Source organism: Hypanus sabinus, chromosome 20, assembly GCF_030144855.1.
Source record: "Hypanus sabinus isolate sHypSab1 chromosome 20, sHypSab1.hap1, whole genome shotgun sequence".
NCBI lineage: Eukaryota > Metazoa > Chordata > Chondrichthyes > Myliobatiformes > Dasyatidae > Hypanus > Hypanus sabinus.
In genome coordinates this window covers 48,930,485-48,950,792 of record NC_082725.1, presented here as the reverse complement: position 1 = coordinate 48,950,792, position 20,308 = coordinate 48,930,485, and the positions used below count along the sequence as shown (strand labels likewise).

The window sequence follows — 20,308 nt, the reverse complement described above, 5'->3', positions numbered from 1 at the left end:
TTGTTTGGATAGTCTCCAATTTCATGGCATGAACATAGATTTCTTAAACTTCCAGTAATGCCTCCTCCAAACCCCCTTCACCATTTCCCAACCCTTTGTCCCTCTCTCATGTTATCTCCTTGCCCGCCCCACCCCTCCCCTTCTTTTCTTTCTTCCTTGGCCTTCTGTCTCTTTCACCAATCAACTTCCTAGCTTTTTGCTTCATCACTCCCCCCTCCAAGTTTCACCTATCTCTCCCCTTCCCCCACCTTTCAAATCTACCCTTCAGCTTTTTTTTCGTAAGGGTTTTGATATGAAATGTTGACTGCACTTTTTTGCATAGATGCTGCCTGGCTGCTGAATTCCTCCAGCATTTTGTGTGTGTTGCTCTGAGTTTTATCTCTGTACTTTTACTACTGCATGGGTAAGATGAAGGAATGGTAGTGTTTAACTATAATTTCAAAACCTCTCAGGATATTGCATGACCTCTATACCCAAAGCACTATCATACATCATCCTGCACCAATAGTGCTGCTTTAACAAAGTAAGATGCTTTAGTGTGAAGCAAAATCGGACACTGGCACAAAAGGAGTTACAGGTGTAAAAATGATTTGTCTTAAGTACCTTAAAATAGGTAAAGAATTCAAAAGGGGGTTTGGACCCAAGAAGGCTAAGAAAGAAGGTACTGCAGCCTGAAGGTGACTGTGATTCAGGATCAGCTTCTTTCCATGAAATGATCAGCTTCATAAGGGGTGGGCCATTTAGAATGGAGTTCAGGAAAAAACTTCTTCACTCAGAGAGTTGTGGATCTATGGAATGCTCTGCCTCAGAAAGCAGTGGAGGATAATTCTCTGGATGCTTTCAAGAAAGAGTTAGATAGAGCTTTCAAAGATAGCGGAGTCAAGTGATATGGGGAGAAGGCAGGAACAGGGTACTGATTGTGGATGATCAGCCATGATCACATTGAATGCTGGTGCTGGCTCAAAGGGCCGAATGGCCTGCTCCTGCACATATGTCTATAAATCCTAAATGGATATTGAACCCATGAAACTCACTTTACCTCACTTTTTCTTTTTATATTACTAATGTTTTTCCAATATTTTAAATCTATTTAATATACACATTTATACTTTAATTGATTTACTTTTTTTGTTATGGATTGCATTGTACAGCTGCTGCTGCTAAGTTAACAAATTTCACATCACATGCCAGTGATATTCCGATTCTGAAGGTTGCAGGTAGTACTAATAGAATGTAAAGTGAGTTGAAGGAGATTATTCAGTTTCGTTCGGATAATTATAAAATTAGCAATATTAGGGGACCAGTGACAAATGTCAGTTAGTAAACAACATTGTTGGAAGTAAATACTGCTGACTGAGTAGAGTAGAAGGTGGGAAGGTGGCTGGAAAACAAACTGAGAGAGGATGTGGTGAAGGTGGGTACATGAAATCGTAAGGTTTAGAGGAGACATTGGCCAAAGCGAGGCAGATTACAGCTGCTGAAAAGAACCTGCTGGAGTAAGTCAGCAGGACAGACAGCTGTGGGGTGCCAGGGATGGAATGTTCCTCTATAAATACACCTGACCTATCGAGTTCTTCCAGTTTGAGTTTTTTTTTTGCTATATACAACTTAGACTTGAACCAACCTGCACTACCCTAACCGCTTTGAGCTGCCACCGACTTGTCTGTCTTTCCCTTCGCCTCACTCAGGTCTTGTTTTTGCAATCGTTTCCACTCTCTTCCCCACCGTTTTCGATATACGTATGTCTGTACCTGCGTGCCTGTGATACTGCTGCAGTAGTTTTTCAAAGTACCTGAACTTTACCATACTTATGCACATGACAGCAAATTCGGTTCGACTTGACGCACAAAATGCTGGACGAACTCAGCAGGTCAGGCAGCATCTGTGGGAAAGGGCACACAGTCGACGTTTCGGGCCGAGACCCTTCATAAGGACCAGGATCAGCTCCTCCAGCCTTTTGTGTGCGTCTTGCTTGGAATTTCCAGCATCTGCAAATTTTCTCGTCCTTGTGGTTGACTTGACCCATGACTGTTTGAGCTGGGCAGGGGAGCCAACAGATTCAGGTTGCAAACATGTGGCAGCAAAACGGACTCGTCAACATCTTCCAGAGTTAGTCGAGTTGGGCCGTACCTTTGACTAAAGGGCCTTAGTGTTTCTGAATCTTGCTGAACATCGCGCTGGGGAGAACTAGAATGTTGTTGGGGTTAATGCCTGAAGTTCCGCGACCCGACTTGTGCGAAGTCTCTCGCTCGCCGTCCGAGCAGAGGAAATGACTTCACGGGAGGGTCAGAGGTCGGCACGGTGATGGCGCAGCGCAGCCCGAGTTTGAGCGTGTGAAACCTGCCGCTAGTAAGTTCCAGCTAACGGGTAGGGTGTGGAAGCGGGCTCGGGGCTGAGGCTGAGTTTTGAGAGGGGATGAGGCCGAGGGCTCGAGCAGACGGACAGTGGATCCTGGAGTCGGGAAGGTTGACTGTTGCTCTTTAAAACCAGATCCTCTGCTGGGGTGATGGTCGCCTTGGGTCAATTAGTTTGCTGGTTGGGGCCTTGTTTATTTATTTCGGGGTGGGGGTGGAAAAAAGTTCATCTCCTGCACACTTTACCGTGCTTTAAACGGCATGATAATCACCAAAGATCTTCGCATGGGAGTGCATGGAGTGAAGCTGGCCTTTGTGGATTTTTAAGTTTCGACCGAGTGTTTGCAGCAACTGCGCAGCACGCAGTGCGGCCTCTGTTCATTTGGGAGCATTGCTGTAAATTTGGAATCAAGTAGGAAACACTCTTGATTGGAGAGCAAACACGAGGAAATCTGCAGATGCTGGAAATTCAAACAACAACACACAAAATGCTGGTGGAACACAGCATTTTGTGTCTCTTGATTGGAGTCTCACTTTGCATATAGCTGGACACATCTGTATGTTGATAGACATCTTGGCCTCAGTATATTACTGCCGGGGTTTGTCGTGGCAGTTTCTACGCTTCACGCCAATGCTTCAACAAGAAATGGGAATGTCTGCTGATTGCAGAATATTCAGTTTAATTCACTTATTGAAAATCAATCACTGCATTCCTGGAACTAGGTTTGGGTATGGCTGATATGTGGCAAGATTTGAAGTCAAGTGCCAGAGAGTCTTCACCAATTCCTTAGATGTTCAGTGGAATTATCACAAGTTGGCAGGTTGATCACCATCAGTCAAGAACCTGGATCACTCACTTGTATACTGTGGGTACCACCACAGGTCACAACCTGGGTTGAAGTAGCAAGTAACTTGCCATATTGCTTAAAACTTTCCATGTATACGTTGAATACTTTCCACTTGTCTGCAGCTCAATAACAGTCCAAGTGCTGTGGTACCATCTAGTCAAGCATTTGCTTTAAGCTGGTTAAACATCGAAGTCATTCCAGGGGTATTCTTTGGCAGTAGTGTTTGCCTTCTGCTAGGTGCATGTGTAACACATGAAAGCCTTTGAAAGGAACTGCTCCACTCAGTATGCGTTGTCTGTTACCCAGAAGGGGAAAAACCAAGTTACCTGGGAATAACACATGTAACATTATGTGCTTGTTGATCTTGTCGATCTTGGACCTCATTGAAAGCATCCATAGGACAAAAATGCACATTGCTGAAACTCTGGATTGTAAAAGGCAGACAAAATTGAAAAGGGTGAATGCAGGACAAAGGTGCTGTTTTTGAATGCGTGCAGTATACAGAATCAGGTAGATGAGTTTGCATCACAGTTACAGATTAGCAGGTACGATGTTGCAGGCGTGACTGAGAGAAGACTATAGCTGGGAGCTGTATGTCCGAGGATACACATCATATCGAAAGGACAGGCGGGAAGGTAGAGGGGGTGGTGTTGCCCTGTTGATAAAAAAAATGAAATCAAATAATTAGAAAGAGGTGACATAGAGTTGAATCATTGCAGATAGAGCTGAGGAAGTGCAAGGATAAAAAGACTCTGATGAGTTGTATACAGACCCCCAAACAGTACAAATTACAATGGGAGATAGAAAATGGATGCCAAAAGGGCAATGTTGGTGCTGGATTCCGGAGTGGGAGTTTCTAGAGTGTCTATGAGATGTCTTTTTAGAGCAGTTTGTGGTTGAACCCACTAGGAGATCAAGCTATTCTGGATTGGGTGTTGTGCAATGCACCAAAATTGATTAGAGAACTTAAGGTAAAAGAACTCTAAGGAGCAAAAAATCACAATATGATTGAATTCACCTTGAAATTTGAGGATAATGTAAAGTCAGTTGTATCAGTATTACTGTGGAGTAAAGGGAATTGCAGAAGCATGAGAGAGGAGTCGGCCAGAATTGATTGGAAAAGAACACTGGCAGGGATGACGGCTGAGCAGCAATGGCTGGAGTGTCTGGAAGCAATACGGAAGGCACAGGATATATATGTTTCAAAGAGGAAGAAGTATTCCAAAGGCAAGCTGACACAACCATGGCTGACAAGTGAAGTCAAAACCACCATAAAAGCCAAAGAGAGGGCATATAATAGAGAAAAAAATTAGTGGGAAGTTAGAAGATTGGGAAGCTTTTAAATACCAACAGAAGGCAACTAAAATCTTATTAAGAAGGTAAAGATGGAATACGAAAGTAAACTAGCCAGTAATATTAAAGAGGATACTAAAAGTTTCTTCAGATACATGAAGTGTAAAAGAGAGGTGAAGTGGATATTGAACCACTGGAAAATGATGCTGGAGAGGTAGTAATGGGAGACGACAAAATACCGGATGATCTGAATAACTATTTTGTGTCAGTCTTCACTGTGGAAAAGACTAGCAGCATGGTGGAAGTTTCAGGGGTCATGAATGTGTGAAGTTACCATTACGAGAGAGATGGTTCTTGGGGAAACTGAAAGGTCTTAAGGTAGGTAAGTCACTTGGACCAGATGGTGTACACCCAGAGTACTGAAAGACATTGCTGAGGAGATTGTGGAGGCATTAATAATGATCTTTCACAAATCACGAGATTCTGGAATGGTTATGAAAGACAGGAAAATTGCAAATGTCACTCCACTCTTCAAGAAGGGAGAGAGGCAGAAGAAAGTAATCTATGGGCCAGTTAGTCTGACCTCAGTGGTTGGGAAGATTTGGAGTCTATTGTTAAGGATGAGGTCTCAGAGTACTTCAAGGCACGTGATAAAATAGGCCTAGTCAGCATGGTTTCCTCAAGGGAAAATCTTGCCTGACAAGTCTCTTGGAGTTCGAAATAACAAGCAGAAAAGACAAACGAGAATCGGTTGATGTTGTGCACTTGGATTTTCAGAAGGCCTTTGACAAAGTGCCACACATGAAGCTGCTTAAGAAGCTACAAGCCCATGGCATTACAGGAAAGATTCTAGCAGTGGCTGGTTGGCAGGAGGCAAAGAGTGGGAATAAAGGGCACCTTTTGTAGCTGGCTGCCAGTGACTCAAGATGTTGCACAGAGGTCTGTATTGGAACCCATTCTTATTACATGATATGTCAGTGATTTGGATGATGGAATTGATGGCTTTGTTGGAAAGTTTGCAGACGATGTGAAGCTAGGTGGAGGGACAGGTAGTTTTGAGGAAGTAGAGAGACTTAGACAGATTAAGATTATGGACAAAGAAATGACAGATGGAATACAGTGCCAGGAAGTGTATGGTCATGCAGTTTGATAGAAGAAGTGAAAGAGTTGACTTTTCTAAATGGAGAGAAAATATAAGAAAAAAGCTGAGGCGCAAACGGACTTAGGAGTCCTTGCAGCATACACAAAACGATGAACTCAGCAGGCAAGGTAGAAATCAGTGTTCGTGCCATCAGGTTGGAGGCTACCCAGAGTTTGATTTCTTGAACTTCTGGTAATGCCCCCCATCCCTTCATCATTTCCCATCCCCTTTTCCCTCAGTCATCTTATCTCTTGCCTGCCCACTGCCTGCTTCCCTCTAGTGTTCCTCCCCACTTTTCTTTCTTACATGGCTTCTGTTCTCTCCTACAGGACTCCCTCTTCTCCAGCTCTGTATCTCTTTCACCAATCAACTCCCCAGCTCTTTTTGTCACCCGTCACCCCTCCGGGTTTCACCTATCACCTTGTGTTTCTCTCTCCCCTTTCCTGCCTTTTAAATCTACTACTCATCTTTTTTTACCTCCAGTCCTGCCTAAGGGTCTTAGCCTGAAACGTCGACTGTATTTTTTTCCATAGATGCTGCCTGGCTTTCTGAGTTCCTCCAACATTTTGTGTGTGTTGCTTGGATTTCCAGTATCTGCAGATTTTCTCTGGTTTAGGATTCCTTGTGCAGGATTCCCTAAAGGTTAATTTACAAGTTGAATCTGTGATGAGGAAGGCAAATGCAATGTTAGCGTTCATTTCAAGAGGACCAGAACATATAAGCAAAGATGTAACGTTGAGACTTTGTAAAGCACTGGTATTGTGAGCAGTTTTGGGGTCCTTATTCTTAGAAAGAAAGAATGTGCTGAAACTGGAGAGGGTTGGAGGGAGTTTCATGAAAATGATTACAGGATTGAATGGCTTGCCATATGAAGAGTGTTTTATGGCTCTGGGCCTGAATTCTCTAGAAACCTAATGAATGGTGAAAGGCCCTGATTGAGTGCATGTGGAAAGGATGTTTCCTATGGTGAGAGAGTCTAAGACAAGATGACTTAGCCTCAGAATAGAGGGGTGTCCTTTTAGAATGGGGATAAAAAATTTATTTAGTCAGAGAGTGGTGAATCTGTGGATTTCTTTGCCACAGGTGGCTGTGGAGGCCAAGTCTTTATACATGTTTAAGGTAGAGGCTGATAGATTCTTGGTTGGTCAGGGCATGAAGGATTATGGGGAGAAGGCAGGAAATTGGGACTGAGGAAAATTGGAACAGCCATGATCAGCCTTTATCTTATGGTCTTATAGTCTATTCAGCTGCATAACAGAGAAGGAAATGATGGCATAATTTCACTGTGATGTTAATTCAGTATACATTCTTTTAGTGTTAGTTAACAAATTTTGTCTTTAGTTTGGATCTGTCATCATGGTTAACAGTGGTGTCAATTATATCCTGGGTTACATTGCAATTGAATACAGTTTTGCTGCAGATGGCAATATTGTATAGTTTTGACCTTTTAGATCTGTTTGAAATCTATCCCATGTAGCATGGTTATGATTTTATGTTGCATAACAGAAACCATCTTCAGTGAGAAGATGGGATTTTACCTGGCATAACGCAAACATTGATACATTTGCCGATGACTGAATATCAGTGATGATAAGATGTGCAGGAGTGAGATAAATTGGGTAGTTGAGTGGTGTAGCAACAGCAACTTTGCACTCAACGTTCGTAAGACCAAATAATTAATTTTGGACTTCAGGAGGGAGCCCACTCATTGAGGTATCAGCAGTGGGAAGTTTGAGCAGTTTTGAGATCCTGGGTGTCAACATCTCTGAAGTCCTGGGCCCTGCAAATTGATGCAGTTACAAAGAGGCTCACTAGTGGCTATATTCCATTAGGAGTTTGAGGGGATATAGTCTGTCATCAAGGACTCGTACTTGCCTCCCCAATATCGAGTACATCTTCAGCAGGCGATTCCTCATAAAGGTAGCATTAAGGACCCCCAACATGCGGTACATCCCCTCTTTTCATTATTACCATCAGGGAGGAGGTAAAGGAACCTGAAGACACACAGTCAATGTTTTAGGAACAGTTTCTTCTCCTCCATCAGATTTCTGAATGGTCCATGAATACTGTCATTATTTTTGCTTTTTATTTTGCATGACTTTTTATATTTCTTATTGTAATCTATGGTACGTTTTTACATATTGTACTGTACTGCTGCCACAAGCCAACAAATTTCGTGACATATGCCAGTGATAATAAACCTGATTCTGATACCATTACTAACGCTGGAATTTTGTTTAATTTCATGGTTTACTGTAACTAAATTTAATCCCCATTTGCCACAATTCTGGTTTGAATTTGTACTTCTGTATGATAAATGAAGGACTCTGGATTACTTGCCCAGAAATATCATCTTGCTGTGTTGTATGACATGTTCTTGGCAAATTTTTCTATGTAAAATTACCATTGCCCTCTTCTGGACAGTGTATTTACAAGATGGGTGACCTCAGCCATTATCAATACTCTTCAGAGATTGTCTGCCTGGTGTCAGTGGTTGCACAGCTAGGACTTGTGATTTGGTGCACCAGCTACCCATATGACCATCCATCACCTGCTCCCTTGGCTTCACACGACCCTGATCAGGGGGCTGAGGAGGTGCTGCACCTTGCCCAAGGGTGACCTGCAGGTTACTGGGAGAGCACCTTACACCTTGGAAACGAAAAATATACTTTTAGTAGAGACGTAACTCTACCACTTTGTGCTCTTTGTCATATAAACAATGTTGGGTTCTTGTGCTAACAGGAGATCCAAATCCCTTGATTTGATTGTTTGAATTTATTTGTTTTAATGACATAATTTTGTTGGTTTAACATGTTACTTCTATGGTGTAATGTACCATCAATTGGATAGTTTTACTTTCCTCACAAATAATAGTTTTTGTTTTGAAATATGTCATTACATAATTTTGATTGTCTTGTATATGCATAAATGTTAGTGATGAGTGTTTAGAATGTATAATGAATTCAGGATTTGTGTTGCAGGACATGCCGGCCACTTGTGATTCGTTAATAGAAGACATTGAAGATATTGTGTCAGCACAAGATCCCAAACCACATGACCGACTGTTTGTGAGGAAGAGCATTGTACCTCATGTTAGAAAGAGAAATAAGCTCAAACAGGATGGGTGGACTGAAGATTTACAAGCTGATAGGTGAATTCTAATTCCATATTTACAGTTTCATGTAGAAATCATTTCAGTTGCGATTCTGTTGCTACCATGGCTCTGGAAATCTATGGGAAATAAGAAATAATAGCTTAGTAATTGAAATCATGGTTTTGTGACCAGTTTATAACCTTTGATTTGGTTTCCTTGTCTTACTCTTAATTTTTCTTTGTCGTGGAATTGAATATGACTTTACTAGATTTTCATAGCCCCTTTAATACAGAAAATTGCACTGAGGCATTACATATCAGAGTTACAAGCAAATTAATATTGACCTATATCAGTACGTATGAGAGAGGTGAGACTATAGAAAGATTTAAAAAGGATGAACATTTAAAAAATGGAGGCATTGCTCAAGTAGCCGGCCAATGGTGTAGTGGCATTAGCTTTGGACGCCAGGTTCGAATCTGGCCAGCTCCTTGCATGCTTTCCATTCGTACTGGGTTGAGTTTCGAGTTAGCAACTTGGCCTCATTAAAAGAAAACCAGACAAATGCTAAGGAAATGGCACAGATGCTGCCTGATAGGAACAATGTTGCTCAGATAGGAATAATTTTAAGTCAGGGAGTAAATAATACCATTCTTGAAGATGTTTTAGGTTGCAGAGAGGGGTAGGGGAGAGAGAACAAGGAAAATAAGATTAAGATTGCTCTGTACCCTACAATATTTAATTTCATGTACTTACCTATGCGTAATTCGCTTGTAGATTTAATTCTTACTTTCCTACGTTGTGTGTTACATGTACTACTGTGCTCTACACCCTGGTCTGGAGTAATGTTATCTTGTTTGGTAGTATACATGTATATAGTTAAATTACAGTAAACTTGACTTGAGCTTGAACTAATGCTGATACCTGTGGAACTTCACTTGCATTTTCAACCATTTTCTTTCCATATCTTATAACCTATTCAACCTAAGATTTGTGTTTCTGGTAGGACTTGACTACTGAGATCCAAACAGATTTAGTTTCTCGTAATGAAAACAATAAACACTGGAAGAACGCAAGGGATCAGCAGCAGTGGAAAGAGAAGTGGAGTTGATGTTTCAAATCAGTGACTTTTCTTTGGAACTGGAACAAAGAGAAAGCAAGCATGTTTTAGATTGTAGAAGGGGGTAGTGTAGAGACACCAAAGAGAATACAGTTGAGATTGAGTTTACAATGCTGACATAAGTGGGTATCCTGTCTAAGGGATGGTGCTGGGTTAAAAGCAGAAAATGCTAAAAATGCACTTACCAGTTACTGTTGCTGCCCTTTCCACAGATGCTGCCTGAGTTGCTGAGTGTTTCCTACATTTTTTTTCATTGAAGATTTCCAGTAGATTTTTAACTTTGATGGATGCTTATTGATCATCACTGATCTCTGTGGAGGAGTTGAAGTAAAGAAAGATAAATGAGAGCTGTACACAGGATGGGCCTGGGCTGTTTAGAGCACAGTTACTCAAATGAAAAATAAAATGCTGGAAATCCTCAGCAGGTCAGGTACCTTTTGTTGGGGTAGAAAAACTGGACCCATGTCACTGGTGGATAGCATGCATCTGACCATTTCTGATAAATTCCAGTTCAATTTACTGTCATTCAACCAGATACATGTATACTGCCAAATGAAACAACATTCCTCTGTACCAAGATGCACAACATACTACATATAACTCACACGTGAGAGTAATACTACCGTAAGTAAATTAACAATTATTAAAGTGCATTTATGACAAAAGTTAAAAAGTAAACAGTACAATGTTACTGGTGCTTCATATGTGATGAGACCTGGGTGTTGGCAAGGAGTACAGTCATCTTTTGAACTGGGGGAAGAAGCCATTTCCCATCCTAACTGTTCTTGGCCTACTGCTGCGGTAACTCCTGCCTGATGGTGGGGCCGGAGGGGGTCAAAGTGTTTGCTGGACAGGAGGGAAAGCCCTGAGTTCGCAGTGCTCCTGATGAATCTCTCTGATGGGTGAAAGAGACACCCTGATGATCCTCTCAGTAGTTCTCGAAATTCCTTGTAGGGATTTGCAATCAAATGTCTACTCACATGAATAGGCAAAAACAATCATAGTTAAGTAAGGAGCTTAAGACTATTAGATCAGATGAAGATATTTATATTGCTAAAAATAGTGAGGCATCAATGATTAGGATAGTTACGGGAAACAACAAGAATTAACCCAGAATGATAGATATTTATAAAATGAAAGTTTGCAAGAGCCTGTACAGCCATGTAAAAAGAAATAACAGAAAATAAAGCTGTGATTTTCTTTGGAAGCAAAGGCAGGTGAAGCTATTGTGGTGAGAAATGACGTAGTGGAAGCTTTAAATCTTCAATGTCTTCATGTACTGGCAAAAAGAAATGGTGCAAAATTAAAGTTCTAATGGCATTGAGGACCTTAAAATAGTAATAAATATAAATTAAACAAAAGGACTAAAAGGATACAAATTTTAAAGACCTTATTGGCTGCATCCCATGATTGCAATATATTTGTTGACAGAGAATTTCTGAAATAATTCCAGCTGTTAAAAATGTCATACTGATATTTCATAAGCTAGGTGTAAGATGGTGGGGGAGGGAGGCAATGAAGAAGTGGAGGGAAGAAGGCAGTGATAATTAGAGCAATACACAAGACAGGAAGGTGTTTGTGGTTATTGAAGGCCACTCTTAATCATTTAGATGCTTAGTATCAGCATTGTCTTGGTTACCAGAGATAATTAAACTCAGTCTGCGCTGTGGAGTAGAGCAGGTTAGAGCTCAGGAGTGTGGTGTGGCTCAGCACTGAAGTCCCCAGAAGCTTTCTGTTCTCCATAAAACACACCAGGGGAAATATGGAGCACTCTCCTGGATGTGTACAACTATAACAGTAATTTAAATTTTGTACAAAGCAGTCTGTTTAAATAAACTCCAGTCATTATCTTAAAAATTGACCCCTTCCATTATGATTGTAGTGTATACTCTCTACAGCACACACTGTGGCAGCTCAAAAACCCTTATTTGGTCATATAATCACAGTTTCTTCTCTCATTGTTAATGGGTGAAAGTAACTAAAAGTGCTCTTGATGCACATTCATAGGAGCTCAAGTAGTGCTGTGCCTTAGGCACACACACATATATATAGATATATCTAGGGTGCCTAAGACTTTTGCAGGGCACTTGTGAATGTGGAGCTGAGAGTGAGTTTGTAAATCTGGTGGAAGGAAAGGATGTTGGGAATGATGAGGGTGGAGCGCCACAAAAGGGGTTTGGGACAGGTGGCAGAGGAGTGCCAGAGGTGGGGGTGGCGCAGGTACAGACACACCCAGCCCTGAGATACCAGGCAAAGTCATTTGATTCCAATCAGTTGATTATTGATCTGGTGCTGCTTCTCTCTTCTCCTTTTTCCAACCATGATTCCTCTCTCCCTGCCCCCTTCACACTCTCAGTCCACAATAGAGACTCGTGTCAGAATACTCAAAAATGTCATGAAATTTGTTTTATTTTTGCAGCAGGAGTACATAAAATTAGAACAGTATTGTGCAAAAGTCCTAAGCACCCTGACTGTATATGTGTGCCTAAGACTTTTGCGCGATAGTGTAGTTCAAGTAAGTAGCTCATTGCTGTCTTCTCAAAAGGTAATTGGAAAGAAGCTGGTTCCTGAGAGATCCTAAGAATTCAGTGAGTTGTATCCAAGAGATTTGAAAGCTGTAGAGTTTTTACAATTGTTTTATGTTTAGGGTTCTGTATGATTACTGCAGATTAGTGAGTCACAATAGTGACCCTGCCACTTAAGAAAGGTATGTGAAAATGGGGAACTATTGACCTAAATTTGGTACTGTGGAAAGTGCCGAAATCTACAATGAAGGATATAAAAGTAGAATACTTTTAAAAAGAATCATAGGATTTGCTGCTTCATGCCAATGTAGGAAAATGGAAATCATGCTATTCTAATGTCTTGTTCTCGGAGGGTAATACTAATTGGGGACCAATGAATATATTTAGATTTCAGATTTTTTTTAATATGAAGTACCCCATAAAGACTGGTCAGCAAGGTCAAAGTTCATGGAGTTTGGAATAATATGTTGGTGAAGATTTTGAATTGCTTATTAGAAATCACAGCAGTAGAAATTTCTCAGGTTGGCAGGTTGTAACTAGTGTGATACCAAAGCAGTTGATGCTTCGGTCTTCGAGGTTTGTCAATAATTTGGCTGAGGGGACCAAATGTCATATTTCTAAGTTTGCAATTAATGAGGTGATTGAGAATAGAAATGAGTGTGTCTGAAGGCTTCATTGGGATATAGATAAGCTAGAAGAGTAGGTGATAATGCGGTAAATGGAATTTAATCTGAAAAGATGTGGCTTTATTCATCAATTTGCAAAACAGAACAGAGTATTTTTCAAATTATGAGATATAGGGAAATGCCTCTGTACCACTTTCTGCAAATGCATCCTTATTTGCCTCATTGGGAGACTACAGTCAGCTTGGATTAGTAATAACATCTCTTCAGTGACAATCCATGCAGGCATACCTTAAGGATGTGTGCTTAGCCCACTGCCCTTTACACTCTGTGATTTGATGGCAAAGAGCAGGTCAAACACCATCTATAAATTGAAAGATGACGCTGTGGTTGTTGGTAAAGTCAGATGGGGATGAAGAGATTTACAAGTATGAGATAGATTAGCTAGTGGAATAGCTTCGCAACAATGACTTCAGTAGGTTTCAATATAATGCATACATTTAATGTCAGAGAAATGTATGCATTACGCACCCTGGAATTCTTTTTCCTCCCAAACATCCACGAAAACAGAGTGCCCCAAAGAAAGAATGACAGTTAAATGTTAGAACCCCAAAGCCCTCCCAGCTTCTCCTGAACATATCAGCAGGAAAGTGACGATCCCCACTCCCCCACCATCAAAAAAGCATCTGCACCTTTTACTGAGCACTCAAGCGTGCAGCAAAGCGCCAATAAAGACAGAGACTTGCAGTACCCCAAAGACTACTCGTTCACCCGGTAATTCGACATACCACAGGCTCTCTCTCTCCCTAATAAGGGAAAAAGAGGTGTCTCTGTTTCACAGCTGGGGAGACATAACAAACAACTTGCTAATTTATGATGTTAAAAGTCTGTCGCATTGCTTTTTCCGAGCTCTGTACCCAAAAATCTCGGGTCTCTGGGCACATGGCCAGCAGCCAGCTTACTGCTTTCAGTCTTCTGTGTACTCCCACGACACATCAGGTGGCGGCACCGACCTCGAGTCAGCGGGCCTCCAGAGCCACTAAAATCCACCACCCTGAAGGTGCACTAGTCTTCCAGGCCGCGTCCTTGGCATATTGAAAAGCAGCTGGTTGGGAGGCCCTGAGAGTGGGTCCCATTTCCGCAAAGGACTGAAGTCAGCATGTTATTCCTGGTCAAGGTCTTCAAAAAAACCTGAAAAGCAAAAAAGGAGATGTTAAAGATAGAAATAGGGCTGTTTCTGAAGATGCAAGCAAAGAAGTTGCAGTTAGGCTCCATCATTCTAAGCTCCACCTTTCACTCTTACATTCAATATCAGCAACACCAAGGAATTGATTGTGGACTTTACGAAGTGGAAGTCGGGAGAACATAAACCAATTCTCATTGAGGGGTCAGTGGTAGAACAGGTGAGCAGCTTCAAATTCCTGGGTGTCATGTAATCATGAAGATTATAGCACAAACATGAAGAATCTACGCTGGCAGCTCTACTTTGTCAGGAGTTTGAGAAGATTTCATATGCTGCAGATTTGTGCAGATATACACTGGAGAGCATTCTGTCTGGCTGTCACAGCCTTGGTATGGAGGCACCACTGCACAGGATCGCAAGAGGCTGCAGCGAGTTATAGACTCAGCTAGTTCCATCATGGGTACAGTCCTCTCTGCCATTGAGGATATCTTCAAGAACAGTGCCTTAAGAAGGTGGCAGCCTTCCCTAAGGGCCCTCCTCATCTGGGATGTGTCCTCTTGTTATTACCATCTTGGAGGAGGTACAGGAGCTTAAAGACACATACTCAGTGATTTAGGAATAGGTTCTTCCTTCTGCTATCAGATTGCTAACTGGTCCATCAACATTAGCTAAGTCCTTTTGTTGGCATTACTTAATTTGAAATTTATAGTAATTTTATTGCTGTGCATTGGATTGTTGTTGTGAGACAACAAAATTCATATCATACACTAGTGCTCACTTTATTAGGTACTTCCTTTACCTAAAATAGAGGCTGAATGTATATTCATGGTCTTTTCTTCCTCGCACAAAAAGTCAGGATGTTTTTTTCTGATGTGCATTAATAATACAACTGCTGGGTAAGCCTAAGAGAAAAGACATTGGGTCCAGTTCAAGCTCCATCTTCAGAATCTTTTCCATTTCACCCAAAATATCACTCCAGTATGCCTGAAGTTTGGGACAAGTCCAAAATCAGTGGGTGAAAGTGCCAGTATTTACATTTAGGACACATTGGAGAAACCCCCGGCTTAAATTTCGAGAGACAATCTGGAGTCAGATGGGCACTATGCAGAATTTTGAGTTGCAATGCTTTAGTTCTATTACAAACTGAAATCTTCTTTTCATTATCACAGATGTCTTCCCATGTTTCAGCTGTAATTTCTACTCCCAGCTCTTCCCAGCTGCTCAGCCTCTCCACAAGAACATTCCCTCAGGATGCTGTAAAAAGTTCTAATGGAGACTTCACCCTTAGAATGAAACACCCTCTTTTCCATGTCAGAACTATAGAAATCAGTTAACAATGATTTTTTTTTCTGTATATAATCTCTTATCTGAAAGAAACAAAGAAGATCCTTGTTGGGTATGTTAAATTTCTGTACTATTTGACTAAAATACATCATCGTTTCTTCATCAAACAAATCTCCTAGATGGAAAATACCCTTAGAAATCCGAAGTTTAAATCCAGAATCCATTATGCCAGGCTGAAAATCTGGAATGCCTGTTATTGGAGTGAAAGGTGATATTTTGGCTGTGTTGCCCTCAATTTGTCACACTGCCCTCCAAGCCCTGACTTGTTACTGGATTGCGACAATATTCTTTAACTAGTTTCATCTTATTGAGGAAAAGCAAATTAATAAGAGGGCATTTTGCTAATTTTCTTCTTTTTTAAAACTTTCTGTTGTTGATTTACTCTTGTGTTTCGGATTATTGTCTTGTTGCATCATCCAACTTCTATAAGCTTCAGGTGACGGACAGCTACGCTGACATTCTCCTGTAAAATGTCTTGATACAATTTTGAATTCATTGTTCCCTCGACGATTGCAAGCTGTTGAGGCGTAGAGACAGCAAAGCATCTTCAAACCATGATGCTCCTTCCACATGCTTCACAGTTGGGACGAGGTTTTGGTGTTGGGTGTGCCAAATCTCCAAACATAGCTATATTCATTTCTACCGAAAAGTTCAACTTTGTCTCATGTGTTCACAGAACATTGTCCCAGAAGGGTTCTAGAAGGAAGCCTAGCAATTATAGACCTGTCAGTTTGACATCAGTGGTGGGTAAATTAATGGAAAGTATTCTTAGAGATAGTATTTATAATTATCTGGATAGACGGGATCTGCTTAGAAGTAGCCAGCATGGATTTGTGCGTGGAAGGTCATGTTTGACAAACCTTATTGAATTTTTTGAAGAAGTTACGAGGAATGTTGACGAGGGTAAGGCAGTGGATGTAGTCTATATGGACTTCAGCAAAGCCTTTGACAAAGTTCCACATGGAAGGTTGGTTAAGAAGGTTCAGTCGTTAGGTATTAATGCTGGAGTAATAAAATGGATTCAACAGTGGCTAGATGGGAGATGCCAGAGAGTAGTGGTGGATAATTGTTTATCGGGATGGAGGCCGGTGACTAGCGGGGTGCCTCAGGGATCTGTTTTGGGCCCAATGTTGTTTGTAATATACATAAATGATCTGGATGATGGGGTGGTAAATTGGATTAGTAAGTATGCCGATGATACTAAGGTAGGAGGTGTTGTGGATAATGAGGTGGATTTTCAAAGCTTGCAGGGAGATTTATGCCGGTTAGAAGAATGGGCTGAACGTTGGCAGATGGAGTTTAATGCTGAGAAGTGTGAGGTTCTACATTTTGGCAGGAATAATCCAAATAGAACATACAGAGTAAATGGTAGGGCATTGAGGAATGCAGAGGAACAGAGAGATCTAGGAATAACTGTGCATAGTTCCCTGAAAGTGGAGTCTCATGTAGATAGGGTGGTGAAGAGGGCTTTTGGAACGCTGGCCTTTATAAATCAAAGCATTGAGTACAGAAGTTGGGATGTAATGCTAAAGTTGTACAAGGCATTGGTAAGGCCAAATTTGGAATATTGTGTGCAGTTCTGGTCACCGAATTATAGGAAAGATATCAATAAATTAGAGAGAGTGCAGAGACGATTTACTATGATGTTACCTGGGTTTCAGCAATTAAGTTACAGAGAAAGGTTGAACAAGTTAGGTCTCTATTCATTGGAGCGTAGAAGGTTGAGGGGGGATTTGATCGAGGTATTTAAAATTTTGAGAGGGATAGATAGAGTTGACGTGAACAGGCTATTTCCATTGAGAGTAGGGGAGATTCAAACGAGGACATGATTTGAGAGTTAGGGGGCAGAAGTTTAAGGGAAACACGAGGGGGTATTTCTTTACTCAAAGAGTGATAGCTGTGTGGAATGAGCTTCCTGTAGAAGTAGTAGAGGCCAGTTCAGTTGTGTCATTTAAGGTAAAATTGGATAGGTATATGGACAGGAAAGGAGTGGAGGGTTATGGGCTGAGTGCAGGTGGTGGGACTAGGTGAGATTAAGGGTTCGGCACGGACTAGGAGGGCCAAGATGGCCTGTTTCCGTGTTGTGATTGTTATATGGTTATATGGTTATAAGCATTGTTGAATTTCCTGGTTGTCTTTTGCAAACTTGAGACATGCAGCAATGTTTTTTGGAAAGCAATGGTTTCCTGCATGGTGTCTTTCCATGAGCACTATTCTTGATCAGTGTTTTTCTTATAGTGGACACATGAACAGAGACTTTAGCAAGATAGAGATATTTCTGCAGGTCTTTTGCTGTTACTCTTGGGTTCTTTTTCACCTCCTTCAGCCATGCTTGTTGGGCTCTTAGCACGATCTTTGCAGTACACCCACCCCTAGGAGAGTATCACCGGTGTTGAATTTCCTCCATTTGTGGACTGATGAACACGTGGGTCTTTACATTTGTTTTGGTAGCCTTTTCCATCTTAATACATTTCTTCAATTCTTGATCTAAGGTCTCTGAAAGACATTTTAATTGAGGCATGGTGCAAATAAACAGATCTTTTTTGAGAAGAGCAGGAACCTGACTTTGACTTTTTTATAGGGCAGAGCACCTCTACAACCCACACCTCCACTCTCATCAGGTTGAATGGATCACCTGACTTTTGTAGAAGGCGCATTACCCCGGAGGTTCACTTACTTTTTAGAGCCTAGACTGTGATTGTTTAAATGGTGTACTCATTATTGATAAAAAAAACCATCCAATTATTTGTGCAGATTAGGCAGATTGCATTTTGTCTATTATTGTGAGCTAGATGAAGATCAGAGTAATTGTAATGTTTAATGAAAACAAGGTAATCACAATTTTTTTCTTGCAACTGTAATCCATTTGGGGTTCATCTGAAGGGAAGCTTACGTACTGAGTAGTACATCTTTGGAGTTCTCTATCCCCAAGAGCTGCAGTGGTTCAGTCCTTATGAGTTTGTTCAGTACAGAGATGGATAGATATCTAGTTGGGGTTATGGACTTATGCAGGAAAGTGAAGCCAAGGCAAAAGATCAGCCTCAATTGTGATGATTGGTGGAGGAACAGGTGGGCTTAATTCTAATTCTTTGTATAATATAAGAATATTTCATAAATGCTGGCTTTGCCAACTGCATTCACAACCTGCAAATGATTATTCTGAAGCTTTGTCTTTCATTCAAAATTGGTGATTTGTTTATCCTCAAAGAGTGTTTATTATAACTTTGTACTTAACACTGAATACTAGTAGATCATACTGAATTGAAGTTTTGATACTGAACTGAAAAGATCCATCTGGTTGAAAGAGACCGTGGTTCTAAAAAGTGGCTAAATCATTGGATGGCGTCTTCAGCTAAGACATGCCCTGTTGTTACATGACTGATTTCGGGCACAGCAGGAGTCTGAAGGGACACACTCAACAATTTAGGAACAATTTCTTCCCCTCAGTCTATTTTTGGAATTTGTGAACTATAAAAGGAACATGTTTGTGATTGTGTTAATGTTGTGGCTACTGCTAATGTTACTAACATTTTTGTTAAGTATTAATATGACCAGAGGTAGAGAACTATCTTTAGTCTGTTGGTGGCATTCAGGAACTTGGTTTGGCTTGGTTTTCATTGATTTTGTTTATTCATTGCAGTGTTATTCCTGGTACACAGAAAATTTGGGTGAAGACTTGGGGTTGCTCACATAATAATTCAGATGGCGAATACATGGCGGGTCAACTAGCTGCATACGGGTACAAAATTACAGGTACTGATAAAATTATATTTTATAATCATATTACAGATTATAGCAATCTCAGTGTTATATCTTAAATTTCCTTTAAAACAGCTTCAAAACTGGACTACTGAACAACTTGTTTATCTGATAACTTTTGTTAGTTGCTGTGTTTCACAATATTTTGTCACTTATGGACTATATTTTTCATGACTGTCAGAATAGAATTTAATTTGCAGAGAGAGTCAGCTTTATAAATTCTTGATTTCCTGAAAGGGTGGCATAGTAATGTAGGAATAAGGTTACATTTATATTTGATAGAGCACCTGGTTTAACAGTACTGTAAGCAAGCACTAAGATTTGCTTCTTATTACAGCTATTGATAGTTTATTGTCCAAAATGGTGGTCCATTTGATCTGGTGTTGTCTCCTAGTAGACTCCATTATATCATAATATGGTTTTGTGCAACGTTTTCCAATATTTTCTTTGCTGTTATTCAATTCAGAGAAATCAATTTAATTTACAACCATTCTTAATTATTTTGCCAATGTACCACAAAATGGCACCAAGGACAAAATACAGCTGTGGCAGTATGGGTACAGAATTGGTTAAGTAACAAAAACCTAGTAGTACTGCTTCTAATGTGAAGAAGTAACTGATTTGGTAGATAATTATTGATGATGAGCAGGAGTTTTAGCAGGACTATTTACCACTTTTTTTTGGTAGAATAGATTGTACTTGATCCTGATGGAGGATAATCCCGTTGGTTGAAAATGAGTTCTGTGCATTGCTTGACTAGCCCGTGAAGCAGGTTTCCCAATTTAAACATTATTCCCCTGATGATAAGGAATACTTTGCTGTGATAGCAGCATTTCTGTTTTTGATGCCTCAGATGATCCTGAATGGTTATTCTAGTTTCATTCTTATATTTCTTTAGTGCAAAAGTCTTGATATAATTGAATAGCTGGCTTGAGAATTTCAAAGGACTGGATTTGTAGGTAGCACTAGACATCACATTCACCTAAAAATGAGTTTTTAAACATCAGTCCATTAGTCGCATGGTCAC

General features: G+C 40.7%; 1 protein-coding gene across 4 annotated transcripts in view; it reads left to right on the top strand.

Annotated features, from left to right (window-relative positions):
- The first annotated feature begins 2,265 nt into the window (after window positions 1-2,265).
- The window catches only part of cdkal1 (CDK5 regulatory subunit associated protein 1-like 1), a 509,606-nt gene continuing 491,563 nt past the window's right edge, over window positions 2,266-20,308 (top strand). For all 4 annotated transcript variants that reach the window (XM_059945459.1, XM_059945457.1, XM_059945456.1 and 1 more), the window contains exons 1-3: window positions 2,266-2,349; window positions 8,618-8,787; window positions 19,163-19,275. In XM_059945459.1, the coding sequence (XP_059801442.1) occupies window positions 8,621-8,787; window positions 19,163-19,275 (280 nt within the window). In that variant the 5' untranslated portion in view covers window positions 2,266-2,349; window positions 8,618-8,620. The remainder of the gene's footprint in view (window positions 2,350-8,617; window positions 8,788-19,162; window positions 19,276-20,308) is intronic.